At 51.7% G+C, this 21,722-nt stretch overlaps 1 protein-coding gene across 2 annotated transcripts in view; it reads right to left on the minus strand.

Moving 5' to 3' along the window:
• ZNF423 (zinc finger protein 423) overlaps window positions 1-21,722 on the minus strand; it is a 319,206-nt gene that overhangs the window by 200,695 nt on the left and 96,789 nt on the right. For both annotated transcript variants that reach the window (XM_070500329.1, XM_014857529.3), the window contains exon 3: window positions 15,826-16,026. In XM_070500329.1, coding sequence (XP_070356430.1) covers window positions 15,826-16,026 — 201 coding nt within the window. The remainder of the gene's footprint in view (window positions 1-15,825; window positions 16,027-21,722) is intronic.

Genomic DNA, 21,722 nt, shown 5'->3' on the forward strand with positions numbered 1-21,722 from the left:
ACCACAATTAACCTGGGAGGGGGCAGGATGGATGGAGACTTTAGCTTTATCTCTATCTTTGAAATTTTTACAAATGGAATACATTTATGGGCTAGTGATATTTAATAATCTCTAAAATCGTTTTAATAAAGAATGCCTGAAGGTCTCAGCCGCCCCTCCCTTAAAGGCAAAGCGATGCTCCCAGCTCACAAGGCAGAGGAGAAACAGGGCCTTTCCACGGTGACAATCAGGGTGGGGCTAGAGCAGATGAGTGAGTAGGATGCTGCAAAGCTTTCCGGAGAGGAGAAGGAAGTGCTTATGAGTACCCAGTGGGGAAAGTGTCATGGAAAAAAGAAACAAGAGGAAGTGAATTGATTTGGGGAAACAATTCATAATCTACTCACAGACCAACATCAGGGCTACCTGGGGGCCTGGGGTTGTCCCCCAAAATGGCTCCTTCATCCACCCTTGCTGCTCTCTGCAAAAGCAGTTTGGAAAGTCATGATGCCATCCTAAATCCATCACTCACAAGAGATCGCCTTGCACTCGAGCTTCTAATTCCGCCCTAATATCCAATTCCGTGTGTCAGAGAGAGCTGAACCTCGGCCTGCAGCAGCCGCACCACCTTGCCCTACGCACAAATAAAAATAGCCTTGGTGCTCCGAGCGCAGGTTTCCTTGCCTTATCCTCTGGGGTCCCAGGAGCAGCACAGCCGGCAAGTGGAAACCACGTGCAATATAAATACATAATGAACAAAGAGCCTCCCCAGAAGCATCCTTGACCTTCCTGCTGCCTTGACTTCTCCCCTGCCACCGTCCCCAGTGGAGCTGTAGATGGAATGCCGCTATCGAGGGGCAACAGCCACAGAGTGCCTTCCTTCCCAATGTCTCCAGAAGTTAAGCAGTAAATGGCATTAATCGGAATGATAACCTATTCAATTCTCCACTTATGCAAATAACAAAGTTTTGGCAGCTCGGGCTGTGATTTGAACAGCTACACCTGCCAGGAGCTGGGCCTGTATCTGACAAATTTTGCTCCTTTGTTCCCCTAATTTGTGGTATAACAGCACAAGACCAACTCACTGACAAGTACCATGTCCTGGGAAAAGGGAAAACCACACGCCAACCACCCCACAGCAACCTGCCAACGCCACTAGCTCCAAGAAAAATGTGTGGCTCCCACTGCCCCGAACAAATCCACGGAGGAAATTTCTCCTTTTATAAACTTGGGTGAAGCTCCAAAACTGGACTTCTCAGCAGCATCCTAGCTGCCCCAGGAACAAGGGTGACGCCATCGGCCCCTCCAGATCCCGACCCCACCCTCCTCTACCCGGCTCTGTGCCCCGGGAGGCTGACCCACAGGCTCTTCTGCTTCGGGCTTCCCGTTGGGTTCCGCTGATGGTCCTGGCAGAGACTGGGGGCGGGAGGGGACCGAGCCGGGGTATTTATGCTCCTGGCATGCTCCAGGGTTGCCACAGGCTGTGTGTGCCTCTCACGAGGGAGCCCTCCGACAGGGCAGGACTCTCTGACAGCTGCTCTCTCCAGGTCCCGGCACACGCTCCTCCCCTCACTCCAATAGGTTCTCCAATGTCCCCATTAGGTTCTCCAATGTCGTGGGGATGTCCTCAAAATCCTCCCCCATCCCCGCTGGCTTCCCTTCCCCCTGCCCACCTCTGTAAAGAGCCCTTTAGTAAATGCTCCTCAATTACCCTGTTTGAATGCACCATCTGTTTTCTGTTGAGACCCTGACTAAGGATCTTTAAACAATTTTTAAGTAAATATGTCGACATGGTGTTTGTTAAGACTGTGATAAAAAGACATTAGAGGGAGCAGTGTAAAATATGGCATCAGTGAGAGCCACGAGGAGACAAGCAGCCCTCGGGCGAGGTGGTCAGAGGACAAAACCTTTAATAACTCGCTCACCCAGCACCCAGGGCTCCCCAGCCCCACCCCCTCTGACCTGGCTGGACCGCTGGCTGCACTTCTCCCTACAACTCTTTATAGGGGGTGGGGGAGTGGGGGAACAAATCGGCCCTGGAATGACCCCGAGACGCGGTCCCCTCGAAAACCCGCCTCCAAGGCTCTTACCTGCCACCCCACTGGTGCTCCTCAAACCCACCCACAGGAAGCCTAGGATCTTCCCAGCTCTGCAGACCTGCTCTTCCCCCAGGACACAATAGGTTCCTAGGGGGCATGAACCCAATTGAACCTCCCGAGCCCCTTGCACATCCCAACTTATCCAGCCCCATGTGCATCCCAGGCTGACATCACACATTTGTCTACTTACCTCTTTGTTATCTGTCTCCCCTGCCAGAAAAAAAGCTCCCTGAGGGCAAGGGTCCACTATATCCCTGACACCTAGCCAGGGCCTGCCACGCAGTAGAGACTTAATAACAGCCTGATGACCCAAAATGCAGAACGCCCCTCTCCCCTGGGAGAGTAGAGCACCCGCTCTGGTTTGCTCTGTGGTCCCAGGAAGCAGGCAGAAGGGGCAGCTCCTGAGGCCGGGAGGGGGTGGGAGGAGGTGTGGCTTGGTGGCATTTGAGAGGAAGTAGGCTTGTCTCCTGAGCAGAGGAGACGGCCCACAAGAATTCCTGGTCTTTGACAACCCAAGGGAGTGACAAATGGAACAACTCGGCCACCTGGGCCACTGCCAACAAATCACTCAATAATGTTTCCTGAGGACCTACTGTGTGCGAGGCCCTGTGCTAGGCCAGAGACAGAGACAGGCCTGAGAAAGACAGAGCAGGACACGCTCTCAAGAGGATCACCTTCTAGTAGCAAAGACAATAATCCAAAAGCAAACCAAAAAGAAAATCTGAAATAATAGGAACTGCCAGGAAAGAAATCAAATGGGATGATTTGATGGACAGCGGAGGAGAGTGACTTTAGCTGGGGGACAGGGAGTGCCCAGCAGGGCCACTCTGAGTAGGTGACTTTGGAGCTGAGACCCAAAGGAAGCGAAGGAGCCATCCAGGTGACAACCTGAGAGTCCGTCCAGGTAGAGGGCGAGGTGCTGTGAAGGCCTGGGTGGGAAGAATCCTGGCCTGTCCAAGGCTCAGGAGGGGACCAGGGGGAGGAGGGCAGGCCCTCAGGGCAGGGACCGGGCAGTGGGGTGGCTTCATTCCAACAGCAGTGGGAGAGGGGCACGGTCACAGTCAGGGCAGGTGCAAGCTGCCCTGTGAACAGATGCTGGGAGGGGCTGGGAGGCCACAGGCGATGCCAACCATCCCTCCTCCCCAGCCCGCATTGCGCGCCCCTCAGCCACCTCCCTCCCACCTCCTCTCCACTCAGCCCCAGCAGCTCAGAGGGCTCAGACCCACGCCGGCAGATGTGGCCTCGTCACCCGCACCACTCGGCAGCGTCCAGTCACACAGCCCTCCACTCCGGGAGGCCAAGACTTCCACATCCCAGGGGGCGGGGGCAGGGTGCATGCACTCCCCTCAAGCCAGTAACCATCCCCCAACCTGCACAGCTGCCTGCAGCCTCAGTCTTCCCAGATGCCCCCCAGAGCAATGATGTCACTTCCAAAGGCAGCCAATTCTAGCCAGTCAACTCCAAAATAAAACTGTTTAACACAAAATGAAGCATTTTATAATCCCCTGTACATTTTTCCCTGAGCTGGCACACACAGTGTTTGAAAACACTGCCAAAACACTCAACCAATAGTTTCGCTTTATTTTAGACCAGCGCCAGAGTTAGATTTCAGGCTTCCTTGCTCTTTTCCTGCTCCGAACCCCCCCCCATCTCCCCGAGCCTTTGCCGCAAGGCAGCGCCGCTGGCAGGTTCCTCCCCAACCCCCCCCCGCCCCTCCCCCCAGCTACAAGGCCAGGTGGGGAGCCCAAGGAAAGAAGGCTGACTCCCTGCTGGCTGCACTCCTTGAACCACATGCCCCAGCCAGCGGGAGATAAATTTGGTTGCTTTCTCATTTTGTTTGGGGATGTTCTTTATTTTTCTGTGTTAGGGTGTCATTTTAGGAACGTCAGTCACAGATCTCGGAGTTTGGAGGAACCAGAAAAATCAACCCCTTTGTGCCAGCCCCTTGACCCCCATCCCCACTGCCTTACCCCTGCCGTCATCTGAGGCGCTCATCTCCAGGCTTGTCAAGGCTCTTGCCACGAGGAAGCTGCTCCTTAAACGTGGGGCCAGAATGGGTGTCCCCGTGGCTTCTAGGGTTGGTCCCGGTTCTAGCCCTTACAGTACCAAGACTAATGGAGACAGGACTTGGGGTGCCTCATCCCCATCCCCCACAGCTGTGGCTCACAGCTTTGACCAGAGCTTCCGCTGGGCAGCCCCCTCCAATAATATGTCTTATCCAGAGGTGACAGTAAAAATGTCAACCACTGGATCGCCATCACAGGAGCAGACACCAGCTGAACTGGTGGGACTGGCCAAGCAAGCTCCTAGCTATGCCTGAGGTCAGGTCACCTACTCTGGCATCTTTGCCGCTAGAGGTTAAATGGCCCAAGTTTCTTCCCTCTTCGGGCTGCTTCTGTCTAACAGCATCCACCTCCCTTTCTGCTGCCAGCACCTTGATTTCCCCTAGGGAACATCTCTGGATCTGCCATTCGGAGCACTTGACTTGGCCTGAGCCAAAAGCCAACCTAGCATTCATCAGAGCCAGAGATGCAGGAAGCCTGGGTCCTAAGGCCTTTGCTGGGATCACTGGATCCAGCAGCACCTGAAGCTAGTCCTAGTAGCTGGAATTTCTATTTACATGAGCCACTAAGTTCCCCTACTTGATTTAATCAACTGAGGGTTTGATTTTCTGGCACTGGCCGCCAAGAACCCTAACGTCCCAACTTGCAGGCGTGACTTTGAGGCCTTCCCCTCCCCATCTTCCTCTGCCCCTCGCCAGCCGTGGTCTCTCCAGCACCACGAGCAACAGAGCAATCATCTCCTCCACCCTGCTTTCGCTGACATGGGCTCAAAGTACACTAACCATTTTGATAGCTACTTGTTCTTCCGCTTCATACGCCTCAGGTGGGCCTTGGCCAGCACTCAGCTCCACCAAAGAGGGAAGCAACCTGGGTTTAGAACAAAATCGCTACAGACAGGTCAGTTTAAGAATCTCCTGGCCAAAGTCAGTGAGGGTCCAGGTGTTACACAATGTGAGCTCCAAAGGGCAGCAACTGTGGTCTGCTTCACTCACTCCTCTCTGCCCTGTGTCTACAGCAGTTCCTAGCTCATAGTAGGTGCTTAAAAAATGATTCAATGAATGAATGAATGCATGCCAGGGGATGCTGTGGTTCTAAGGAACATATTCTTCCTTTGACTGGTGGTTTGCTCTGTTCTTTGGGGTGCCTGGAGTCGTAGACTAAAGGACGTGGGAACAGCTCATCAATAGTTTTCAGCTATCATAAAAGATTCTCGTAGAACAACTCCCTCTAGTTGCCTCTTTTACCCCAAAACCAGGTCAGGATCCAGCTGGAGGCTATTCCCATTTTCACCTGCAGGCACTTCTCAAAGCTTTTTCAAACCTCAAATTGGAGGTAACCGAGACGGATTACTCAGGGAACACAATTTTCAGATCTTTACGCCCAACAGGATCCGGAATTAGCACGAGCACCTCCAGGAGAAATGCACCAGGGCCTCTCTGAGGGGCTCTGGTCTCTGTGTATCCTGACCATCGGTGATAAAGGTGGTAAGAAGGGGCAGGAGTGCTGGACTAATGAAATTTCAAACCTCGACGGGAAAGGAAAAGCTGTCACTCTTGACAAAAGCACCACGTAACTGGCCCTGAGTTTGCTCAATGACACTCAGGTTTCAGAGCTATACATGGATACGTTGGGGAAAAAACTTATTATTAAGACAATAATAAAGTATAAAGAAAAAAATCTTGTTACTGCAATTTGGAATATTTTAGCTGCGTCCCTACTTCCCTCTGAAGCTGGTGGCAGCCGATGTGAACTTCTGGAACACAGCTGCAGAGGTACAGCACAGCAGACTGGTTTCACAGCCACCTTTCCGCACCACGTGGGCACCTGAGCCACTCAGGCCCAGGGACCAGATTAACCCAGTGGCCACTCAGCCCCTCTCCAACCTGGTCCAAGGCCTGGACAGGATGTCCCAAATGCCCAGCAGCGGGTGGATGCCACTAGGGCATGACTTGCCTCTCTCAGAGAGCTCCGCCCCCAAAGGACCAAGAGGCAGAGGTTCCAGGAAGGGAGGCTGGGCTGGTCTCTGTGGGACCCCCAAGGTGGGGGCATAATTTCCATAAAATTTGTAAGAATTCAAGGGTCAAAGTCACTCCTCCACAAGAAGCAAACAAAGGAAAAGTCCAGAGACTTCAAAGATGGCGGGCTGAGTGTGGGGCACACCTGCCAACAGTCAGTGAGGCAGACAGGAACCGCACAAAGGCGCCCCTGTCAGAGCACACCTGGGTGCCCAGTACCAGCACCAACCCTCTGTCCACCCTGGGAGCTGCCCTGCCTCCTAGGAATTATCAGACACCTCCGGGGCAGGGCGCGGGGGCAGGCCCCCAAAGGCCCCCACCTCCCTGTGGACCTTGGACAAGCCCACCTCACTAAAGAGCCTAGCCCACCTGCCTGAGGCCTCTGAGGAGCCGCCTGGGGCTTCCTGGAGGTTTGAGGGCACGGGAGGGGGATAGTGGGCCAGCAGGCAGAGCTCGGAATCTCCCAAACCCTTTACCAGAGCACTGTCCATTTACCTGCTTTATACACTGGCTGTGTTTGAGAAGAAGAGTTTGAGGATAAGGTTAGAAACCGCTGAGACAGATGTTCTCTGAGGCCTCTGCCTTCCTAAAATGCTGAGATGAGAGGAGCAGACGCTGTCAAAAGCAAAGTGAATGGACTTGATCACTGATACCCAACAGTCTGCCATTTGATGAAACTATTCTCCTCTTTCATAGTGGCCTGCATATAATTCCTTCCTCCTAAAGAAGATGTCCGTGTTCCCTGGCCAACATCCTGGGGAAGCCCCTCCCCAGCTCTCAGTCCCAGTGGTCCGTAAGGAGATGCCAGACTCCCCGGACCCTGAGCCTAGCTAACTTGCGTGGCTGCCTCCTCCTGGCCACAGGGACACTTTCGAGGATGAGCCTTGGTCCCCTCCGGACTTCTGTCCTGGCTGCTCCCTCTCCTAGTGTGGCTGAGTCAGGAGGGTGGAGACCTGAGGTGCTGGGACCTCTCAGAGGAGATGCATGGGGGTGGGAGATGGGCAGCCTCAGGGTGTGTCCTTGGAGGACCCTCCTTACTTCTCAGTTCCTTGAGCCAGTGAATCTGCTTTTAGCTACTTCTCAGGTTGAACTGAATCTCTATGCAGCACATTAAGTGAGGACCTACTATGTGCCACGGCAACTTCATCCTCCAGCTGGATTGTACATTCCTCGCCGACAGGCATGCACTCTCTCTCACACACACACACACACACATGGCCCTGGGCATGCAGTAGGTGTGGTATCACTACTTACTGACATGACATGTACCCTCTGGAAACTTCTAGGCTGAAATGGATGACAGTAGACTGGACGCAGACCACAACAGGAAACACGTGCAGCCAGCCTGAAGGCCAGCTTGGGGTTTTTCTTTTCCTCCCAGGACCTGAGGTCCTGCTGGGTGTACATCTTGGGCCCAACAACAGGAAGCCAACGGAAGCTCTGGCTGCTGCCAGGAAAGGTGCAGAAACCACGCCCGGCCTGGGAGGCTCAGCCCAGTCCCCCACCCTGCCCAGAGCATCTCCAGGGTCCATTCACCCGGGCTCCTCCTGGGGGCATTTGCAGCAGAAACAGCCCGGATGTCAGGCCCCACCCCTGGATTCCACTCGGGCCACAAAAGAACCCAGGAGGTGCAGCGATTCAGCAGATCATCAGGTGGTCCAGCTGGCTGGCTCGTGGGAAGGAAGTAAAAGATGCCCTCCACTTTGGAGAGCCCTCACAAACCTCAAGACATACACACAGACACATTTTTCCCAGGAAAACCAAAAGAAACGTGGACTCTTCCCACTGGACCCCTGCCTTCTATGTTGTCAGATGTGGCGTCAACTTGGGAGAGCTTGGACAGTGTGACAGCAGCACTCGCTCTACATAAGCGAGTCGAGAGGGACACATTCTGTACACTGCAGACTTCACAGGGCGCGAATGATAACACGGGCATCTGAAAACAACGCCCCTCCACATCACCACCAGAAGCCAGGCAGCTGCCGAGCCCCGAGAGAACCACAGCCCCACGCGGCCTGCCGGCTCCCAGGCACCTTCTCGCAGGGAACTCAGAGGGCAGCAAGCAGGCAGATCAGGGTGGGCGGCAGTCTCGCCAGCAGCCAGGTGGACCCAGACTGGCCGGTCGCCCACCCCGCCCATCCGCTTCCCTCCCAAACAGCAGCGCACTAGCAGGCTGACACACGGTGGTCAGCATTTTCCCAAAGAGTTGTAGGGAACGACATCTCTGCACCTTGAAACACCTTCGGAAACACCTTCGAAAGGCACCGGGGAAGGCAGCCACTTAAAGGCCACCTACGGCGCTTCATCTTACAAGTGGAAGAACGCTTTCGAGAAGTGAATACCTTCTCCAGTGAGTTACGTTTTATTTAAATGAACAGTTCCTACAGCCCGGGCACCCAGAAAAGTCCTAGGCATAGTCCATGCTCAATAAATATGTGCCGCATGAATAAACCATCTCTTCCTTCTCTCAACTCCTTCTGATTACACATTAATTGAAGACCTACTATGTACAGGCACAGTACATGGTACCATTTTTTTGCTATCTCATACCTCGGAGCCCTTTCTCCACAGGGTTTCCACTGTCTACCTTATTGTGGACACCTCTCTCTCTCTCTCAGAGCTGTGGCCTCCTCTGGGGCAAGATCAACACACAGCTGAGCACCTACTATGTGTTCCAGCTGCAGCCCAAGACCACCTGGGAAACACAGAGGAGAACAAGACCCCGGGGCTCAGCATCAGCTTGTACATCCTCACCAGCACGATGCAATGACAAGCTTTTTGATCTTTGCCAACCCGACAGGGGAAAAGTGGTATTTTCCTGCAGTTTAAATTGACAGTTCTCTTATTATAAAAGAGGTTCTGAATCTTTCTAACTGTTAAAATCCCACTAATATTTATTTTTCTGGCTCCGTTTCTGTCCTTTGCACATGGGAGATATTCAAAATATCTGAGAAGCAGTGTGGTCCCCCAGTCCGAGCAGGTGCTGGCCTCGACTGCCCGGCCTTTGTCTCATTTTTCTGTTGATTTCTCGGCTATTTTCCTAGGGTTGGTAGGAGCTCCTTACACATTAAGGAAAATATCTCTTGCCCGTGATACATGTCTTTGGTTTGATTTATCGTGGTTTTGGCAATGCAGAAATGTTTTATTTTTATGTCATCGAATATTTCTGTCTTTTGTTTTATAGCTTCTAGGTTTAGGGTTATGCTTAGAAAAGGCTTTCCCACTCTGACACGATTATATTTTTTAAAACCTCACTCGTGTTTTCTTTTAGTATTTCCAAGTGTTCTTTTTATGTTTAGATTTCTGATCCATCTGGGATTTGTTCCGGCGTCAGGAGGAGGCAGGAGTCCCATCTCCCTTTTGCAGGATGACGGCTGCCTCCTCTCAGTCCCCATTACCAAGTGGCCCATCTGTCCTCCACCGACCTGCACGACACCTTCCTCGGTCACCAAACTTCCAGCTCTATGCAGGCCCAGTTCTGGCCTCTTCTCCATTCCCCTGGGCTGGCCCACATGGCTTAGAATCCTATGGCTTCAGAATATGTTTTAAAATCTGATCTGCTTACCAGCCCCGCCTACCATTCCTCTTTTTCAGAATTTTCCTTCTGCTCCTTGCATGCCTATTTTTCCTTATGAACTTTAGAATCAGCTCGTCCATTTCTAGATGAACCCTATTCTTACCTTAGTTGGTAACATTAAGTTAATGGGTTACTTTCAGGGAAACTGATGTATCTATGATACTGAATCTTTCCACCCAAGAATAAGGTCTGCCTTTTTATTTATTTAAGTCTCTTTTGTGTCCCTCAGCAGTTGTCCTGTTTGTTTGTCCTCTCTAAACACATGAACGTTGCTTCCTGGGTTCGCTCCCCAGTCTTTATACCTTCTGTGGCTAACGTAAGCAGGACCCTTTCTTGCTCCATGTTTTCTAACTGGATGCTGTTTGCACGCAGGAGGTCTCTTGATGTGGGCATATGAATTGTGCTCGAGCCCCCAGGCCTTTTGCACTGTGAGAGGCCGGCTGACACGAGCACCCTGAGCATGCTCCCCACAGGCAGAGGGAACTCGCGCCCTGCACCTGTGCACTTGGCAGCGCATCGCCCAGAGGCTGGCCTCTGCCCACTCTGTTTTGCCCAAATGGAACCAGCATGAAGGGCGCCCCAAGCAATAAGGCAGAGAGGGCCCCCACCCACGCTGTTGGAGCAAGAAAGGGCCTGAGCTGGCACATAAAAGCAAGCTCTGGCCAGCCAGCGGACAGGAATGAGGCTGGCAAAGGCACAGCCTCCATGCAGCCCCAGCCCTGCAATTAGAGCCCACAGGTCCCTCTGGCCACAGCCGAACAAACCAGGGTGCAATTCACTTTCCACCTGGCTTTCTACACAGCAGCATTTCACCTGCGCCAGAAAAGGAGGGTCAGCCTCTCCCAAGGGGCTAAGGAAATGCTACTTGGTCCCAATCCTCAGGAAGGGGCAGCAGCTGAAGGGAGAGCAGTGACATTAACCCACAGGGAGCACCGTTTTTGCTTGTTGCCCTCTTATTTTTTTTACGTTGAGTATTCAAAAAAGCTGCATCTGTCGAGTTTAGTTTGAAATTGCCCACCACTCCCATCCATGTTCTCAGCACGGGCTGTTCAGACATCGAATTGTAGCTCAAGCTCTGTAACCTTGAGCACGATCTGATCCCTCAGTCTCTGAGCCTCAGTTGCCCAATGTGTAAAATGGGGATGAATGGTGAAAAATAGCATCTCCCTGATGGGACTGTTGTAAAGACTAGGTCAGAGCATTCCTTTATTCAACAAGCATGCATTATGCACCACTGTGTGCCAGGCACTGGCCTAGGACACAACAGAGAACACAACAGATGTGGCCCTTGTCCTCTTGAAGCCCAACAGTAGTGGGGGAGGTGGGCAATAAGCACAGTGACACGATCACAGAGTAACTACAAAATCTGATGTGGGCTGCGGACCATGGGGGTTGGGGGGCGGGGGCTGCAGAGAGAGCCTGCAGGGAGGGCTGCGGCCCACACTGTGAGCCCCTGGAGGGCAGCAGGGACCCTGTGTGCTTCAGGGCTGCCCCTCTGTGCCCAGTGAGGCAGCTAGCCTGAGTTGGAGATCAGGGAATGGAGGCTGAAGGGAAGAAACCCATTCTCGGCTCCAACTTGGTCGTGAAGGCAGCCTGTGTTGTGTGGAGCAAGTGCTTGGAGGCCACAGTTAGAAACCTCGGTCTTACTCCATCTGCCTCTCCCTTCCTATAATGAAAGCCCAAATCACGCCAGTAGTGCCTTTAGAGAAGAGCCCAGGGACCTCCAAAAGCCGTCAGGGGCTCCAGCCCAGGACACTGCGGCGTTCCAGGACTGGCACACTGCACACCCCTGCAGACAGCCCACTCCTGACATAATGAGCGTCGCTGGGACAGTCAGGCCTAGAACATCACAGCAGTGCAGATCCAGCACCCAAGCATCCTCAGGCAGTCAGCCTCACTCATCTGGGCCAAAGCAGCAGTCAGTCCAAATCACAGAGCATCCTCACAGGGTAGTATTCCTACAAGGAAGCGGGAAAACATTCCACCTGAATCCAGACCGAAGGTCCACGGGTGACCTGCTTCAATGAACGCATGAAAAACGGGAGTCAGCCCCTGGTAAACCAAGCGTCTCGCTCCCGCCTCCGCAGTGCCCCAGGAACTTCCCAGAAACACTTTCCAGAGCAGCTGAAGTCCTCCCGGCTCCTAGAAGATGAAAAACAGCCCTGCAACCGTTTAGAGGGCCCACATGTGTTTGGCCACCGCTTCACAAATTGCCTCAACGTAAACAGCTCCCTCCCCATTCTGGCATTATTTGAAGTTAGTGGGACCTGAATTAATGGGACTTTCTGTCGGTTCAGACAGGCACCAAATGCTTTGTGTGCACAAACGATGCTCCATTAGGAAAGACAAGCCCCCCACACGCATCCAGGCAGCCTTCATTTACTCTGTTGCAAAACCCTAATCTACCAGCATATTGGTCTAAATGTAATAGTTTTATCGTATACAGACCCAGTATCAGCAACTCAAGCTGTATCCCTTTGAGTCCTACTGTTTAAAATAGAGAGGATCCCCAAAAATAGGATGATGGAGAAGACCACGTCCCAACGTGGGATCCTTTCGGAAAACATTCAGTAACAAATGCAGGATACAAAACGGTGTGTGCCCACGCCTCCAAGCATGCAAACACTTGTTATCCTATGCGCAGGGGCTGGAGGGGAAGAAGGAGAAATCGAACAGCTGTTGGGGGCGTGAGCGTCACCAGAGCCGACTGGATCCTTGCTTGTTTCATTTTGTGTCATAAAGATGCAATGTTCGAGGCCTTGCGGGTTTAAGGCTGGTTTCTCAGACACAAATGAGAGACAATGAGAGAGACAGAGAGGAGAGAGAGAACTATGACAGGGCTTGACGGAGCTGTCTGAGTTCTTGCAGTCCACGCTTCAGCAACTTCCCCTGGACCCAGCATCGCCACTCCTGCTGAGGGACAATGGAGAAGGCACCTTCTCAAGCTCCAGAACCTCCGGAAATAAAGATCTCTTCAGTGCAGAGTCCCAGGTCTTCCTTATGAAGGTCATCACTGCCAGTCTGGCAGGAGGCTCCCCCTTCCACGGTGAGCATCCCCACCTCAGAAAATCTCCAGACCTTACAGCTACTCTCCCAGATTCTGATGGAACATGGCACTGCCCCCCACCCAAGATGCTGCAGAAAGAGCCCAGAGGTCACCATGCTAAAGCAAACCACATTCAAGGCCCCCCACAAACACCCATGCCCTCCACACAGCCTCTTCCCAACATGCCGACTGCCCGGAGGGCTGACCTTCCCGGGACACCTGCTTGGGGAGGGGTGTGCCACCTCCACATTCCAGAAGCGACAGCCCTCTGCAGGGCACATATGTTCAAGGAGCAGACAGCAGGATTGACAGGTGGCATCACCCGCAGGCCCCAAATTCTCAACAGCAAGGAGGGCCCACTCCCCTCTAAACAAGACTCATTTGTTCCCTCAGAAACGTCTGCTGAGCACCCAGAGCCTGCCCGGCCTCAGCAGAGCACGGCCCTCTCTGAAAGGTCATTGCTGGGCTGTCACGCATCCACCTTTCCCTCCAGAGTGTACTCTCCAGGAGGGCAGCAATGCCCACCTGTGTCGTCCCCGGTACAGAGAGCAGATGGCCAGTGATGAGCGTCTGGCAGCCCCCTCAGCCTGGCCTGGGAGGGCCTGCTATTGCATTTTTGTGCCAGTTCTAGACTTTTCAAGCAGAAGCCTATTTGCAAATGACATCTTATGCTAAAGCCCAATGTATAGAACAGACTTTTTAAGGTGAATAGCTCTGATTAGAGTGGGTGTCAGCGCCCCCTCAGTTGCACAGGCCCCAATATCGGCCCCAATAGCCCTAGAGACACCCCTGAGGACACAGTTTGAAAACCACTGCATGATCAAAGGGTATGGAGGCGTCTTAGGTAGGCACGTGTTTTGAATAATATGCAAGTAATTCCCAGTGGCTTTTCCTGTCATTGGGTAATCCTAAGGAGGTAAGACCTGGGGGGAAATAACTCCTCACATATCTCTTCCACGTCAGGGAGACTCTCCCAGGCTGTCACACCTTTACTGGGCAGTAATGAATTTCTCAGGGATGCTATGAGGCAAGGTCGTTTCCCATGCTCTTTCAAGGAATTTCTGACTCCCTTCCAATGGTCCAAGGTTTGGAGATATTCCTGGCTCCCACGTCCCCGTGGAGGTCGTTAGTGGGGTCCTGTTAGGAAGCAGGCAGGAGGATCGGTTGATGATGGATACCACCAGCATCAATAAGGATGGCTGGAGACCCTGAAAACAGGGCTGCCATGATTTCAGCCAAAGTCGAAGGCTGCAGAGAGAAGAGACTGCCACTGGGAAGAGAATCCTGCCCAAGACGAAAGCACAATTGGCTACCATTTCTTATTTCCAGTACAGACCCCAAATACAGCACCAAAGTGTCACATTTTCCCTTCACCTAGAGGCACCACCATTCACAAAAGTGTGGTGAGAGACATGAGGATCTTCTTGATTCTGAAGAACTGGAGGAAGGCGCAGCCCCAGTAGTGACGGGCATAGGGCTTCACCCCAAGAGCTGCAGAGGCTCAACAAAGCATCACTTAGCAGTGGTCCTGAGGGGCCCTGCTTTCACGACTAGATGAGAATGGTGTGGACTTTTCCACTTAGAAAATAAAGAGAATAGCTTTTAATTAGAAAAACAATTAATTGTTTTTAAAGTAAATGACAATATTTTATTCTTATAGTTAAAAGTCTACCTCAATTCTTGGCTAAATCAAGAAATATGCTAGCATTTATTATTTTCTCAAGTAGGATAGAGTCCACAGCCAAGTGTCCTGAAAAGGTCCTGGCTCTACCTACAAATTGCTCCCTGACCTTGGTCAAGCAATCACCTTTCCCTCTCAACACCTCAATATTCTAAGATTATAAGTTATCCATCACCTCTGCCTGTGGTTGAAATATCACAAATTCCACGTGACTGGGGTTTGGTCTGCTGAGCCCCCCAAAGTCCAAACCTGTAAGAGTCCTCTTGGGTCTATTGTTTTGGCTATCTGTTCCCTCCAGAGGTTGAGAATGGAGACTGGGTCTAGCCAGGACTATGCAGGTACAGATGTCACTAGAGGGAAAGTCATAGTAATTCCCAAAACTTTTGGCTTTCATACTTCCAAGATGGCATGAAAGGTATGGGAAGTGAGGGCTTTGAGTCCCAACCTGCTTCCTACCAGCAAATTTCCCACCCAAACAGGTGACAGGTCCTCTTGCAAATACTGGTCTGAGATTTTAGGTCCTCTCCCCACAAACCAGCATCCAAAGGGTTTCATCAACAACCACAATGGAGGAAGATGTCCGGGGATAGCTATGTAAAGAACAAGGATGCTCTGGACTCTCTGCTCAGAGCCTGGCAATATGTCAACCCCCAGCCCTGTAGCATGGCTGCCACACCCCAGGGAATGCACATGCCCCCATTCCCCACCCCATTCACCGCACATGCCGCAGACACACAGACACACAGACACACAAAACTTGTGAAATCTTACGCACTCCCATAAAACTGTGGCCTTGCCCACCTTCTCTGAGACACCTAGGAAATAGGAAGCAGGGCCACAGCCAGGTCTAGAAGAAGTTCCCAGCCACCCTTCTCCTCAGACTCAGAGAAGTGGGAGGCCAAGCATAGAAGCGGAACCAGGTCCCTTTCTGCAAGGGCTCTTCTTGGCCTTTGAAATTCTCCCTGTCGCATCACAAGCCCTGACCCAGGGCACCCTCCTTCACATAGCTTTCCACACTTAAGCTGCTTAACTTTGCACCAACAACCTCTGAATTGCTGGGTTTCCAAAAGGCCTTCCAGAAATCTGGGGTGGCAGACATGCCCAGTTACAGCCCATACACTACGCAGTGCTGTTTGGGGGGCCCAGACGGGGCACCTCCACCTAATTCCTGCCTGCCAGAAAGCCGTTACTTTTATTTTTAATTTCATTTAAAAGGCAGATACAGGGTACCCAAGACACCACAATAAAATGACATTAACTGTAGAATTACATTATTAATTCTTTAATCTCACTTGAGGCTTCAAGCTGTTGCTATGTCCAATTATCCGTATAACCACCTGTCAGAATCCCGGCGCTATTGAACATTACCTCCAGGACAGCGGTGGGCCCGGTGGTCCGTCAGGTCTGCCAGAGACTCGAAGTCCTGCTGACAGTGATCACAGGTGTAAATTGACTCATCCTCCATGTCTTCATCGTCCTCATTTCTCTCCTCTTGACTTGTCACGCTGTTCCTGTCTTCCAGCGCACGGCTGGTTTTCCGATCACACTCCGGCTCTGCTCCTAGGCCTCCTGCCAACAGGAAGAATACAGTCCATGTCAGCTGACAGGGTCTTGGGAAAGGGTTTTAAAAGAATCACCCGGCATTTATTAAGATACATTTAATTACTCTGCCTCCCAGGGTCCACTATTCTTGACAACTCTCAGTACATTAATAGATGGGAGTTTTTTGTAGCATGTGGTGCCATAATTCTCAACTAGATTCTTTAATTCTTGGTGCAAATCTTCTAGGGGGATTTCCTGTCGTTTTCCCTCTGTGCATGCAGGCTGGGGGTCGTGATCCACCAGGGAGGTGAAAATATCTCAGCATTTTGTCCCCTAAAAAGCCAATTCTCTTACACGCTTCTCTAGAGCCTCTATCAGCTGTGCCTGATGCACCTAAACTTTTAGTTTCCCCCAAAGCCTTGCAATTTAGAGCTGGGAGATCTCGGAGCCAAGTTCACCTTCCACACAAGCCTCCCAATATGGTGATGCTGGCTCAGTTCTTTGTCAAGGTGTCCTGACTCTGGGATTAAGGAAGCACGTGTGTTTGCAGGACCACAGAGAGCCAGATCAAGCTGAAAATGCCCCTGAGCCCTCACTCGTGCCTGGAATCCCCCTAGACAGTGAGAACCAGCCTTGGAATCATGGGACCAATTTATTTAAAATAAAACACCTATTCTACGATTAGCACTGTGCAGACAAGTAGCTAAACTACAGAGAAAAGTGAATTAATGATCATGATAGTGATGCCTTTCATTTAGGTAGTGTTCTGTGCTTTTAAAAAGCCACAATTTCACACATGTAGTCCCATTTCAGTCTCACACATCCCAGAGCTAAAAGGAAATTCAAGTGATCATGGTCCCCCTGCCCGCAGAGAGGGATAGCTTTGTTTTTCCCACTTCACAGGTAAGGCACCTGGCACCCAGCCAGGGGGATGCAACATCCCCAGCACCCCAGATGTTTAACTTGACATCCTGACTCTCGTCTGGAGCACTTTCCCGCACAGCTGTGGGAAACGGAGCACAGCCTCAGTCTGAGAGATTAATAGGACATATCAAGAATTTGTAAATCAAAGTCCAGATAAAGCATGGTACACATAACACAGAGAATATATCAGTAATCCCAATAAATGTCAGTGGATTAAACTTGCCCATTAAAATACAAAGATTCACAATGGAATATCAAAGTGTGCATTGCCTCTTCCCACAGTCTGTCCTGAAAAACAAATCTCTCCATCCAGAAACTAGCACTGACTTAAATTAAAGAGAGAAATCTCTATTATGTGTAAAGATATTTATGCAAACATATATGCATATGCAAATGTGTGAGTGCACATGTGTGTGTACGTGTGTGTCACACACAACACTGCAGCTACAGAAAGACTTCAGCACACAACCTTTAAACCCCTGAGGCTGCCCACCAAAGCAAGAAAGAGAAACGAAGCAAAGAATGCATTCGATTCGAGGTGGAAGCCACAGTCCTCTAAATATTTCAATTTAGAAACAGATAATGTTATAAGGGCTCTATTTCTCCCATCCGCACAGAACACGCACTTCCAAGCACGCGACATCAAGAACCTGCGATCACAAATCAGCTCATCGGAGAGCCAGCTGCTGCCTTCTGTGGCGGGGAACGTGGCATGACACGCCGCTTGGAACTGCGCGGAGGTAGTAAAAATCAATGTTTCCATTTGTGGCCCATCAAAACATCTCTCTTCTTACCAATTAAGGGATGTACAATTTTTAGGTTCTTTTATTATCAGAACACGCCAACTCCTGGCAATACAGAAATCCCATTAAAAGCAAGGCAGCATATTTATCTCAGGAAATCTGATCTGCTGCTGTGGCAACGGCAAGAAATAGAAAGCAAAGAAATGAGAAATAGCGTTTGGAGCCTTCAATATTATAAGTCATCACACAACCACGGTTATACAGTCAAGCCGTCTCTGAAATTCCTAGTTTATAGTCTCTTCCCTCAAGAAAAAAAATGTTCTGAAGGGAGGAAAAAAGAACCATAATTCTGGCTCAGTCAACTCCACCAACTCTGCAGATAATCGGTCACGTTCAGCACCACATTTGTGCTACTTTACTTAACACACAATTTAATAGACATATTTAAATTATCCCCTTGTTTGTTTTGGGTCTCTTTGCCATATTGACTTGGCAGCACTTTCCATAATATCTCACCTGATCCACGACTGGAACCACAAACGTTACAATGCATTTGATCTCTTTAAATCTGCTACATCCTGTTGACTCAGGAGTAGATAAATCAGAATGTCAACTCTTGGGTTTTTATAAGGCAAAAACCCATAAAGTCATCCAAGAGTATAAATTTGTTTTAAGGAACTGTCACCTCCCCTGCCGCTGTCCACTAATGGGAAGGCGGGAGAGGGGAGGCAGGCAAAGGCGTCATCTGGGGTCCCCTGGGGTCACACGGCAGCCAGCCTGACCCTCAGGACACCAGAGAGGGAAGATGCAGGGCCCTGAAGAAGTTTAGGAGAGCAAGACTTCCCCGAAGACCCAGGCCGCAGGGCTCTCTGCTGCGTCAGCAGAATCGGACCTCGAGGACAGGACGCCCTTCATCCTGCTCAGGGCTTCACTCTTTGCAAGGCACTTTCACGCTCCGCAGCATTTGAAGCTCACAATAGGAAAAAAGAGTATACGGTATAATTTCTCCACTTGTAGATGAGAAAACAGAGGCTCTGAGGGGTCACCCCAAGCCATGCAAGGGCTTGAACCTACAAGTTCTGATCCTCAGCAGCACCCCCTCTCCCTCCAGACCCAGGATCTGCTGGAGCCCCAAGCGCTCCGAGGCCCGGGAGGTGGGAGCTCAAAGGTCAGAGGGTGCCAGTCTCCTCGAGCACTCTCTGGGGTCTCCTCATCCCCAGCCCACCCCAAGCAGCCGCTCAGGAAGCCCCTGAGGACTGAATGAATGGACATTCCCTACTCCCTTGATCCTGCTCTGGCTAGTCAGGAGTGGCTCTGACTGTCCCATGTCCCATGCTTGGCCAGCCCCAGAGGTCCCCACCGGTCCTCACCCAGGCAAGCACAGAGAAAGCAGAGCCCAGAGGCCACCACTGACTTTGTCTGAGTCCCCATCCCAAGTGCTGCCTTATGTTTCTGACATAGTGACCTCCTGGGCCTGAACTACAGTTGACCTCTGGTCTCTCCCACCACCCAGGCCATGAAGCAAAGTCAGCAGGCCGAGGAGCCCACTTCTCTTCCACCGACGCCACCAGGGCTGGGAAGGATGTCCCCAAAACGGGCTGCCGGCACCCTTCCCTATGGCCCCACCCGAGTTCTCCTAGGGCCTGCCTGGGGCAACTTGAAGCATATCCAGGGAAGGCTCAAGCTGAACCATTTCAATAGGGCCCTCTCCCGCAGGGTGACACACATGGGACGGGAAACAAAATTGGTGCTGTAAATGCCAGCCTCTCTGTCCCCTTGACAAAGCTCCCTACCTCCCCAGCCTCACGCGCCACCCTGGACAACTCACAACCTAGTTGTTTTCTGACATGCACACCTCCATCCTCTTGCTCAGGAGTCCAAGGGCAGCTAGCATTTGCTGAGCACTTGCGCGGTGCCAGGTGCCCCTGAGCAGTCAGCCAGGCAGCCCCATGAGCGGGGCACCATCTTATCCACATTTCACCGGTGAGGAGACTGGGGGTCTGTGAGGTGACGATGCTTAAGCAAGGCCACAAGTGGCAGGTTTCAAACACAATTGTGTCTGACTCTTAACCACTCTGCTACACGGTCTCCCCACAGTAGAGAGTCAATGAAAAAATGAGCCAAGTGTCAAGGAATATGCAAACCCTTCAATGTCATATGTAGGGTCCTTGTCCCAGCCCCTAAGATCCAGCAAGGGCTCTGCTGGCCTCTGTGACTTGGTGCTCATTCCCGCAGCCACACAGACCTTCTCTCACTCCCTGGAATTGCGAGTGTGTTCCACCAAGGGCTTCACACTCCTCTGCCCCTGAAACTCCTCGCCCACCTAACAGGGCTTCCCGCAGGCCTGAGCTCCAACGTCATGTGGGTCCCCATCATTCTTTCTCCTTCGTTCCCTTCCCTTTGCCATCAGTGCACTTGGTGCGGTGTTCACTCAGGCTTTTGTCGGCTAATTTTTTGACTGTCTGCCTCCCTGTAACAGGCAGCATTTTCCAAAGATGGCAGTAACCACATCTCCCATCCCACAGGCTCTTCTGTAGTGAGGCCTTGCACTTTCCCATCAGGAAGAGGGATCTAATTCCCCTCCACAATTCCCCTCTGGGCCAGCTGGCCTCGATAACTCTTGGACCACTGGAATACAATGGAAGTAAGTTCTGGGACGTCTGAGACCAGGTCAGAAGAAAGCTTACAGCTTCGCCCAGGTCTCCCGGTCTCCCGGTCTCACTACCCGCAGAACCCAGCTGCCATGCTATGAGAAGCCCAAACCACGTGGAGAGCATAAAGGCGCTTCAGTCCACAGCCGCAGCTGAGCTCCCAGGTGTCAGCAACAACTGCCAGCCATGCGAGTGCACCATCTTGGATATCCAACCCAGGTGAGTCTTCAGATGACAGCAGCCCTGGCCAACATACGACTGCAACTGTACAAGAAATGCCAAGTGAGACCACCAACGGAGTCCAGTCAACCCACAGAACTGTGAAATAATACCTGTTGCTTTAGGCCATCGATTTTTGAGATGGTTTGTCACACAGCAATAGACAGCTGGAACATTCCCCCACCAGATCGTAAGCTCCGTGAGGGTGGGAGCTGTGTTGGTTTTTGCTCAGTACTGTCTGCCCAGCCCCCAGTACTGACAGATACACGGTGGAGGCTCAGTAAAAGTTGAATGAATGAATGAATTGGTTTCAAAGAAACAAGTCTCAAGGTATCAGGTGAGGGCAGGTGGAGGGGAAGAGGTGACAGTGCTGTTTATTGTCTGAAGATAAGTACTAGGTTGAACCATATGAAGTTCCCATCCTGGTAAGTCAAAAAGTCAAATATCGGCAATTTGAAATGGTTTAACCTAACATATGACGGCGCCACTCTGTCCTGCCAGCTTCTCCCTCAAAGCAGGAGAAAGAAGATACACCTCACCAATGGACCCCACTACACCACACCACACACTCAGAGTCCCTGAGCCCAGGACCTGGGATTGGGGAATTTCCTACGAGCAAAGAGAGGCGGTAACAAAATCCTCCACCTTCATCGCTCGTCATTAGAAAGTTGTGGATTTCCCACCCCAGGCCTAAACAACCCCACTGAGCCACTGCCCTCGAGAAAGCGCTTTCATTCAAGACGATAACACGAGGATAGTGGGACCCTGCAGAAAGGGCATGCAGCAAGGGAGGCTTAGCAAGAAAAGTGGCCCCATGTCCTCTTGAGGGAAGAGGCAGGAGGGCCAGTCAGGGGAGGAGGAGGTGGCTCTGCCGCCCCAACACCCTGAACGATGCTGACCAGCATGTGAGTACTTCCTGGTACCATCCTACACTCGCACCGTGCCACCCCGTCATAACAGTCACCCTGTGCGGTAGGTACAACTGATATCCCCACTTTGCAGATGGGGAAACCAAGGCTCAGGCCACACGCAAGTCACCCGCACTAGGAAGGAGAGAGCCTGGATTTGAACCCTGGTCTTCTAACTGCAGATCCCGATTCTTAACCACTATGTGGGAGGGCAAAAAGGCAAAGCTTGAGAAAGGGCTGAGCAGGGGACAGCTGGCTGAGTCCAGGGCCAGGAAATA

The sequence above is a fragment of the Equus asinus genome, chromosome 28 (genome assembly GCF_041296235.1).
Source record: "Equus asinus isolate D_3611 breed Donkey chromosome 28, EquAss-T2T_v2, whole genome shotgun sequence".
In the NCBI taxonomy this organism is placed as follows: domain Eukaryota; kingdom Metazoa; phylum Chordata; class Mammalia; order Perissodactyla; family Equidae; genus Equus; species Equus asinus.